Here is a 9,603-nt window from a genome sequence, read left to right as displayed (position 1 = left end):
CAGAGCGCTATCAAACTACCTTGAATGATTAGATTCCATGGGAAAAAGATAAACTTGGAAACTGATGAAGAAACGACTCACTTTCTCTTCAGATTCACATGTACTAACCAATTCTTTAAAAAGAAGAGGGCAAAATCCAGATTTTTTTTTCATTTCCCAAATCCTTTAGATATTTGCAGTTCCTTCAGTTGACCAGTGCCCTTAGTCCATTCTAAGTCTGCTGTCCTCTGGACTATCTTTTGGGAAGAAAAAAAGGAAGAATTAAGGACTAAACTGTTCAAATAACTACCTTTTCCAGAGGTGGCTACAAACTACAACAGTTCAAAATAAACAATCCATCCCCAATAAAAGAGGTATAATCAAAGACTTACACCTGTGAGCCCATCAAACTGATCAAGGATTTCCATTGACTAATTCCCAACATACAGATGAGAAAACTAATATTCAATATGGTTTTCATAAAAGAAGCATTCTACATCTGTGAGAATGAAAAGATTGGACTCCCTCAAACTCTTGAGGTCTGTCTCTTCCAGTCAAAAAGAGACTTCTGCCAATCTGAGGCTAAAAGTCATTGCTCTTGCTGGAAACAGTATTGCAATAGTCAGCAAAGCCCAAGACTAGAGGTTGTGAAGATGGAAGCTGCCCATTGAAGAGTGATTCCATTGACTGACCCAATAGAAACATAGTCCCTGGTAAAGAGATGAGCAGCCAGCCAATTTGCCTGACTTGTAAAGTAACAACTATCCACTAGAAAAGCAAACTGCCCAAACCAACCTGATAGCAATCCAAAGGACAAGACATCTGCCTCAAATAGTCAAAGTAGCTATGTTCAGTAAAGAACCAAGCTATCAGCAGAGGAGTGACTTGTCCAGACCAAGCCAGTACAGCTATGGGTGGACATGTCCAACAGATTTCATCCTCTGTAAAGAGGCTGTCCAACCTAGGAGCAGTGTGCTTAGGAAAACCATCATTTCTCAATCAAATTTGTGAGGATTCTCCAGAAAAAGAGAGGCTATCAACACTAAACTCTTCCTGAGTTCCCTTCGGCATTGAGTGCTCCCTAAACGTTTGAACCATTGTACTTTAAATTCATCCCATATTATCCTTCAAGTTCTCTATCAGTAGGAGAGGGAACCCCAGGTTTGGGCTTAAGTGTCTTGTAACTACCCTTCTTCCTATACTATTTTTGTAAATATCTTTTCTACAACTAAAATGGGAAATTCTGGTGGGACACATTGTTAGAAGGCAAGCAACAAACAAGGAGCTCCTGAACCCAAAATAGCAGGAGTCCTCTATAGACTCAACCTGTCAGTGTCAGTTGAAGTTAAGGGGTGAAATGTCACAGAAATATTAAATAACATTAAGAAGCAGATTCCAGTTTTCATCTAATTTTCTTTTTCACTTTTTCTTTCTCTTTTTTCCATACTCAGACTTTTCAGTAGCACCCACTGTTTTGGGAGAAGAATTTGCTGACACTTAGAATTAAAGGGAGAACATTCAATACTACCTGGGTATCTAGGTTAGGGATAGGGAGTACCACAAAAAATAACTAGAGCATCAGGCAACCCAAGTGACTCAAAGAATATTCCTCAGGGATGGAGTGTCCCTGAAGCCCGATCACCCCACCAAATCTCCCATCCCCAGCTTCCTTTCGTCTGGCCCGTTCATCTACAAACGCCTTCTAGATCTACAAATGCCTTCTTCCCTCAACCCTGTTTCCATCCTCACTTCTATTCCCAGGCTCCCGTGGTATCCCTTTCCCAACAACCCTGCCTTCTCCAATCTCTTCCCACTGTCCTTCCTGTGTCCAGCCCCGTCCCCTTGATGACCTTTTCATTCCCTGTGATCCTCCCTTCCAATGCCCCCGTTAGTCCACATTCCATGCCACGCCCATATACCCCCCCCTCCCCAATTGGTCTCTCTTCCTTTCCATTCTCCTCAAAGGTCTCCGTTCCATTCTATCTTTTTTCCATTCCGGTGCGGCAGTCTCCCTTCCATTTTCTTCCCCTCCTCCTTTGGTCTTTATTCTGTTTCCCCCTCCTTGGTCACTCTCTATTGGTTTCCGTTCCATTCCATCCCTGTGTCACCCCCGTTCTATTCGCACCCACATCCAGCGCTTCCCGCAGGCCGAGCAGAAGCCCCCGCCATGGCGCGGCATCGGCGCCCAGGCCGCAGCCCTCCGGGGCCCGCAGTCCATTCACTCAGCTCATTTTGGAGCCTGGCGCTGCTCCTGGCCTTCCTCTGGGTCGCTGCTACCACCTGGGGCTTTGCGGGCTACCGAGAGGCTCAGATTAGGGCGCAGCGGGTCAGCCTTAGCTCCGTGAGCGGGAGCCCTGACCGGGGTCATCTGGGTTGGGGGCCATCCGGGTTGGGGCCACCAGAGACAAACTGGGGATCAGTGCTAGGCACTGGGTCGGACCAGGGTTTCTAGCTCCTGAATCGGGAAAGGAAAGGCAACCACCGTCCCCACCCCCATGCCTAGCTGTCTGGCTCATTGGACTCTTGTACTTGGACTTAACAATCTAAGAAGTAGGAAGCCCTGAGCAACTCAAGTCTTTGCGTCGAAAGCTTAATTCGGCTCTGAGATCCTGAGCAAGTCAGGCAACTTTCCTGGGATCCAATTTCCTCATCTGTAAAATGGGGATCATAATAGCCACTGATAACCAGTGGCTGTGAGGATCAAATGAGATCAGTGCGATCCTGAACGAATTACTCAATAGCTGTTTGCCTTAGTGTCCTCATTTGTGTGTGTGTGTGTGTGTGTGTGTGTGTGAGAGAGAGAGAGAGAGAGAGAGAGAGAGAGAGAGAGAGAGAGAGAGAGAGAATGAGAATAGTACTAACCTCCCAGGATTATGTTGTGTTAAAATGAGAAGTGTGAAAAAGTGCTTTATAAACTTTAAAACACTAGCTTGTAAAATGCTTTTGAAAGTGGCATTTATTGTTATCTGTCCCCTTGCTCTTACACAGGAGGCAGTGCTGAAGTCTCTGGGGACAGAAGGCCAATTCTTGTTTGCCTCTCTGGATACTGACAGGGACTTGTCCATCAGCCCTGAAGAGTTCAGACCCATTGCTGAGAAACTGAGGGAAATCAACAGAGACTAGAGGTGGATGGATGGATAATGAATATAAGAGAAGAGGAAACACTGTCATATTCCCTTAACGTAAAGCTTCATTTTCCCATCTGAGCAATACCCTATCTCCTCCAAGGCAGGGTGAGGGCAAATGAGAGGGCTCATGGGAAAATCTCTGGACCTAACTGTTGGAAATCATTATTAATGGTCACTATCACTGAGAAAGGAGAGTAATCATGTTGGAAGAATCAAGGCAAGCTAATGACTAGTCTTCTCAGATCCTCAAAGCTCCTTTTGTCTTAGGTTTTATTATGATCTCAGCTGCTCTCATGAAATGGAATTTCAGATACTTTTGTGGTTGCAGTTTACAAATGTGTAAATAATAAAAGCTTTGGAAGTGAGATAAGTATAAGTAGGACTTCATCCTTATTCTTCTTCACAGTCCTCTATTGCAAACAACATAAAGGAAAATCTAGAATCCTAGAGCAAGAAGTGGGGGGGAGAGTCTTGGAGTTTTATGTTGACCTGTTTTGCCACAGTTCCCTTTTATTGTCCTGCCTCAGTTTCCCTGAATTGTTCTGACTCAGTTCCTAATTGTTTTGCTCAATCCTACAACACGTCCCCTCCCTCCTAATCATCATGACCAGATAAGGAGAAAGACCTTCTGTCTTAGACATCATGACCCCAGTCCTTTCCTACTTATCAGAATGCCTACCCCATTCTGTCATTGTTCTTCTTTATCCCAACTTATCAGAATGTCTGGTGCCTCCCTTCACCCTGTCAGAACTGGATTGATAGTCTGTTCCTGCTCTCAGGGCTCTGACTCCGATCCTGCCTCGGTTTACTCCCTGGTAACTTAGAGCCATGTGTGTGTGTCTGTGTGTGTGTGTGTGTGTGTGTGTGTGTGTGTGTATACTTCATGGGAAGCACACATTAGCTGCTGGATGCTTTGGACATCAGCCCTAGGGGCAACATGCCCCCAGCACAATCTCTCCCTTCAAATAAAATATTAAAAACTCTCTAATCTCTATCTTGCCTCAGTTTCTCCAGCATTACAGACCAGACAGATCTCATGTTTTACAGCTGAGGAAGCTGAGGCTCAGGGATGTAGAAACTTTAAAAAAGACTCATAATTATACACAGATTCAGCCCCATAATCAGTCAGTCAATAAGCATTTATTAATAGCCTAAAATGTGCCAAGCAAAATGCCAAGCTCTGAAATTACAAATGAAAAACATAAACAGTCCTTGCCCCAGAAAAGCTTACATTCTAAAGAGGAAGGGGAAAGATAACACACAAAGGGAACTGAAAGGGGGGAGGAGCTGGGGAAGAAAGTATCCTTTCCTAAGATCCCTCCTTAAATGGAGGTACAATAATGAGTAGGGTTAGGAGAAAAGGGCACACAAAAAACTGGAAGGGGGAAGGTTGGCTAAAGGCACAGTGTGGGACAGTGACCCTTACCCAAATTACAGTCAAACATCTCAGAATAAAAAGAAGCAAAAAGAGATTACAATTTCAAGAGAAAGGGCAACTCCCACTGCAAAACACAAGATTCAATGAACCAGAAGCGCCCCTCCCCGCAACATTTTCTCTCATTGTCTAGGGAAATAAAATTTCCCTAGAGAACTGCTGTACAAGCAGATATTCTTGGATGAGAGAATTCTGTTACCTAAATTCCCAAAGCCATCATTGCCTTTAAAAAAAAATACTTAAATGAGACAGCTAAGTGGTGCAGTGGATAGAGCACCAGCTCTGAAGTCAGGAGGGCCTGAGTTCAAATCTGGCCTCAGACACTTAACACTTCCTGGCTGTGTGACCCTGGGCAAGTCACTTAATCTCAATTGCCTCAGCAAAAAAAAAAAAAAAAAAACTTAAATGCTAATTAATTAGCTAATGTTCATTCAAGACACTGGAACATCTGCAGCATTTAGCTATAGCTCAACTTGTTATTGCCAAGTCTCAAGACACAGGACATAGTTCACAGCCACATGTCAGAGAAGGGAGAGGAATCCCCAATTCTGTAGCCAAGGGAAAAATGATGTATGTGTCCTAAGCTCCCTCAAGTGGAAGTTTGGGAATTTTCTTGCTGCCCTTCAATCAGAAAATCAGAAGGTATCTCTGAGGTATGAGAATCAAAAGTGATTCAATTTTGCTGGATGATGAGGTTTTCCCAAAAAGGAGCTTCCCAGGCTCAGTTCATGAGCCACAGCCCTACTTCTGCCTCCAGAAACCTTAGACTCACAAAGCAGCTAGAACATTATCAGCGGGATCCTGGACAAATCAGGTTCTTAACCCTTTTGAGGCTGTCTCCCTATATGTTATTAAAAATAATCATTGTACTCATCCTAAATTTGTTGTAAAGAAAAGAAAACATTGTATCTACTCTATAGCTTTGTTAAAATAGGAGTTAACATCTAAATCAAAAGAGATAATATTTACAAAACCTTTAACACAGTGCCTGGCACATAGTGGGCACTATATAAATGTTTTGCCTGGCACATAGTGGGCACTATATAAATGTTTATTCTCTCCCATCCATTTCTACAATTATACATCTCAAGCAACTCATATGCTTTATTTGAAAACTGGTCCCATACTGATCAATAAGTTATTTCCACATTCCTTTGATTTTTCACAGACACTGGGGGAGGTGTCTTTTATGGCTTCAGGAAGTGCACCGGTTGGCTCTTCTCTTCCCATCTTGGAAAGTTCATAATCTATCTTGCAAATGGAAGTCAGATTATTTAATGCTGTCTTCTGGTTAATTGTTTCCTTTTAATTAACTGGCTTATTTTTATTGTTTTGATGTATAAAAGTCTTTCTCCTTCTCTATTCAGGGTCCAGGCCTATGCTGAGGAGGTCTGATCCTAATTTGTCAGGAAATTATCACACATTGCTTAACAAATCATTATGTTTTAACAAATATGGAAATATGTTTAAAAGGATTGCACTTAGGTAATATTCATCAGATTGCTTATTGACTTGGGGAGAAATAAGGGAGGGAGGGAAAAAATTTAGAACATAAAATTTTACAAAAATAAATGTTGAAAACTACATGTATTCGGGAAAATAAAATGCTATCAAAATAATAAATGAAATAATAAATGTTTAGAAAATCAAATCTTTATCACCCACCACATTTTATAAACATGGCATTATATATTATATATAAAAATAACATAATGCATATTATCTATATAATATGTATTTTAGGAGGATTTGCTTCTTCTTGCACCTCTCTCTAAAACTTATATTCTCAGAGTATACATATACATCTGTGTATAAATGTGTTGAATGCACTTATGTGTATATATACATGTGTACATGTGTATACATGTATGCATTTATATATAATTTCCTCAGTATTTTACAAGTTATGATCTTAGAGTGTGATTTGGAACTCTGAGGTTAATTTGGCTTGCCCAAGGTTACACAGCCCATAAATAACAAAGGGATGACTTAAACTTTGATTTTCCTAAGCTGGAAACCAGTTCCCTAACTACTGTGCAATATTGACTTCCAACTAAATAGATGGATAATTAAATTCCATAATTCAGAAAACCAACGGGATTAAGAATTATCTCCTGGTTCCATTATAATCAGATTCAGCACAACATGCACAAGGTCACAAAACCCTGCTAGGACCAGAATAGGTTATTATTCATGGGTATGTGCCTTGCAGAGGTCACAGTTGGCACTGACTTTGACAGGAAAAAGCAGGTGGGTCCCTGCCTATTCTTTTAAAACCACAGCCAAGAATGAACAAGGCTGACTGAAGGTAAATCAAGAAGGGATTTGCATGTCTTTGTATCCTGCACTGGACAATGTCTGGCACAGAATAGCCATTTAATAAATAAAAGCTAGTTAACTTGACTTAGAGACCACTAGGATAGTGTCCTGGGAGCCCCTAATTCATATCTAAAAGACTTCAGAGATCAAGGTTTATGAGGTGTCAATCTTGCTTTCCTTCCCCATGTGGAAGTAGGTGGGGAATGGGGAAAGGCTTTAGGATGCATAGGTTCTCATTTCTGACAATCTCCCATATTGTCCTGTCATTCCAACTTGTATGAACAAAATGTACTATGCCCAACCTCCCTATCCTACTTCCCAGACTTTTCAGACTTCCTGCCACTTTTCCCAGAATTGAGGAATTGAGGGAAATGCAAATGAATCCAGACTGATATCCTAGATTGGCACAGGACCCTAAGAACCTGCCCTCCTCCTTCACAAGGTAGAGTCTGCAATGAAACTCAATGGAAAGGACAGTTGTGATCCAGAAAACAGGAGAAAACACTGCTAGAATCTGGTCAGTGGAAGTGATGTAATAGAACTATGTCCCCTGATCTTTGTGGAGGGTAGGCCACCTGGCCTGGGGAAATTCCTAAAGATGATCCCCACCTTCCTACCTGGTTCCCACAGGAATCTCCCACCTCCAATTAATCTGGGAATCACTTTGGTCTGGGAAACAATCACTACCCTTTATTGATTTGAAAATTAGGCCCAAACCACAGAAGGCTAATAAAATGCAATGACTCCTGAGGGTAAAGGAAGAATGCTGCTCAAGTTGACAAGGGGAGCCCCAAAACGCTCTCTCTGTCTCTCTCTCTGTGTTTCTCTCTCTCTCTCTCTCTCTCTCTCTCTCTCTCTCTCTCTCTCTCTCTCTCTCTCTCTCTCTCTCTCTCTCTCTCTCTCTCTGACTTTGGGGAAGGTGAAAGCTTGAAAACTCCCTCAAAGAAGCTCTCCCCTGAGACACCTGCCTTAGGGAATCAAGATTCTGTTTTCTGGGCGGGACTGATTGAGTCCAGGACCACTCCTACTTAGCCCAAGCTGGAGATCAAGATTTCTATCCAACTCTACTGAGTTGGAAATTAGTCCAGGGACACTCATTCAAATGGAAAATTTCTATTAAATTCTGAAAATCTGTCTCATCTCAACACAAACTGTTCCCCAGCCACCAGCCAAAGTTTCAATTATAAAAAGAGGCAACTTGGGGCTCCTTTCTTGCAGAGGATCTAAAAGCAGGAACATGCCATGTCAAGGAACCTCTTTCTTGGCACTTCTGCAACCCTCTGCCCGCTGAAAACACATTCTCTTTTCAGCGTTATTCCCTCTTTATCTCTCTCACCTATTTCCCTAACAGGACCCTATTTACCTCTCTCTCAGGATTTCTCTGCTAGATCTTTATTTCTCTGTTGGGACTCTGTCACTAAGGAAGTCAGCCTGCAAACGCTGATTTCTCAGTTCTAATAATAAACTTCTTTTGCCAGTCTAACTTTTCAGGTTCATAAATTCATTTATGAAGGACCTGCATTGACCAGAAGGGGGTTCACACAACTCCCTGCCCTGAGTAAACCTCATCATTTTTGGCTCCCTGACTGGGAATCAAGGGGACCCAAACCTCATCAATATTCTAATAGAAATGATGGACTAAAAATGTAGAAGGAAACAAACATTTTTGGATATAGTCCAAAATTTGGGAATTTGGAATTTATTTGATTTGGCTATTGATATGTATTGCAAAAATTTTGTTTTTCTTTGAAGGACAGGGAGAAATGATTCTTGTTCACTGAAAAATATGTACTTTTTATTTTGGTAGAGACATGCTAATTTTTTTCTTTTTAAAAAAATTATTTTAATACACACTGCTTTATGAATCATGTTGGGAAAAATCAGAGCTAAAGGGAAAACCCATGGGAGAGGGAGAAAAAAACCCAGAAAAAAGAGGTGAATATAGCATGTATTGATTTATATTCAATCTCCATAGATCTTTTTCTGGATGCAGAGGGCATTTTCTGTCCAAAGTCTATTGGGATTGCTTCAGATTACTGAGCCACTGAGAAGAACCAAGTCTTTCACTCTTTCTGTCATTGTGTACAAAGTATTCCTGGTTCTGCTTGTTTCGCTCAGCATCCGTTCATTAAATCTTTCTAGGCCTTTCTAAAATTAACTTGTTTATTTTTTATAGAACAATAATATTTCATTACCTCCATGTGCCACAGTTTATTCAGCCATTGATGGCCTCTACTCATTTTCCAATTCTTTGCCATCACAAAAAGAACTGCTACAAACATTTTTGCACATGTGGGTCCTTTTCTCTTTTTTATGATTTCCTTGGGATACAGGCCCAGTATGCACAGTTTTATAGGCCTTTGGCCATAGTTCCAGATTGCTCTCCAGAATTTCATTGGCTCATTCCACCAACAATGCATCAGTGTCCCAGTTTTCCCCGCATCCCCTCCAACATTTATCACTATCTTTTCCTGTCATCCTAGCCAACCTGAGAGATGTGTAATGGTACCTCAGAGTTGTCTTAATTTGCATTTCTCTGACAAATAGTGATTTGGAGCACCTTTTCATGTGATTACAGATAGTATTTTTTTAAAGGAGATATTTTTCCTGCGTTGGCCCGGCAAACAGTGGGTGGCTTTAGGAGTACCCGAGAGTTGGCAGGTTATACCCTCATAGTAAGTATCATTCCCCGTAACCCTCCGGGAACCTCACACTCCGCCCCTTACTCCAGAGCCCACCTCC

At 41.7% G+C, this 9,603-nt stretch overlaps 1 protein-coding gene across 1 annotated transcript; it reads left to right on the top strand.

The window, feature by feature from the left end:
* Nucleotides 1–1,940: 1,940 nt before the first annotated feature.
* On the top strand, nucleotides 1,941–3,483 carry LOC127555677 (selenoprotein N-like). Its single transcript, XM_051988183.1, has 2 exons — nucleotides 1,941–2,320; nucleotides 2,968–3,483. Exons 1-2 carry the CDS (start codon nucleotides 2,147–2,149, stop codon nucleotides 3,100–3,102), a joined length of 309 nt encoding a protein of 102 aa, XP_051844143.1. The 5' UTR covers nucleotides 1,941–2,146; the 3' UTR covers nucleotides 3,103–3,483.
* Nucleotides 3,484–9,603: the final 6,120 nt, after the last annotated feature.

This window comes from Antechinus flavipes, chromosome 3 (genome assembly GCF_016432865.1).
Source record: "Antechinus flavipes isolate AdamAnt ecotype Samford, QLD, Australia chromosome 3, AdamAnt_v2, whole genome shotgun sequence".
Lineage (NCBI taxonomy): Eukaryota > Metazoa > Chordata > Mammalia > Dasyuromorphia > Dasyuridae > Antechinus > Antechinus flavipes.
This window is presented reverse-complemented; position numbering and strand designations above follow the sequence as displayed.

What these genes read in the sequence shown, in the direction of transcription:
- LOC127555677 (XM_051988183.1), top strand. Translation starts at nt 2,147, where the DNA reads ATGGCGCGGCATCGGCGCCCAGGCCGCAGCCCTCCGGGGCCCGCAGTC. An exon ending in AGCGGGTCAGCCTTAGCTCC is followed by an intron (nt 2,321 to 2,967) that starts GTGAGCGGGAGC and finishes GCTCTTACACAG; the next exon opens with GAGGCAGTGCTGAAGTCTCT.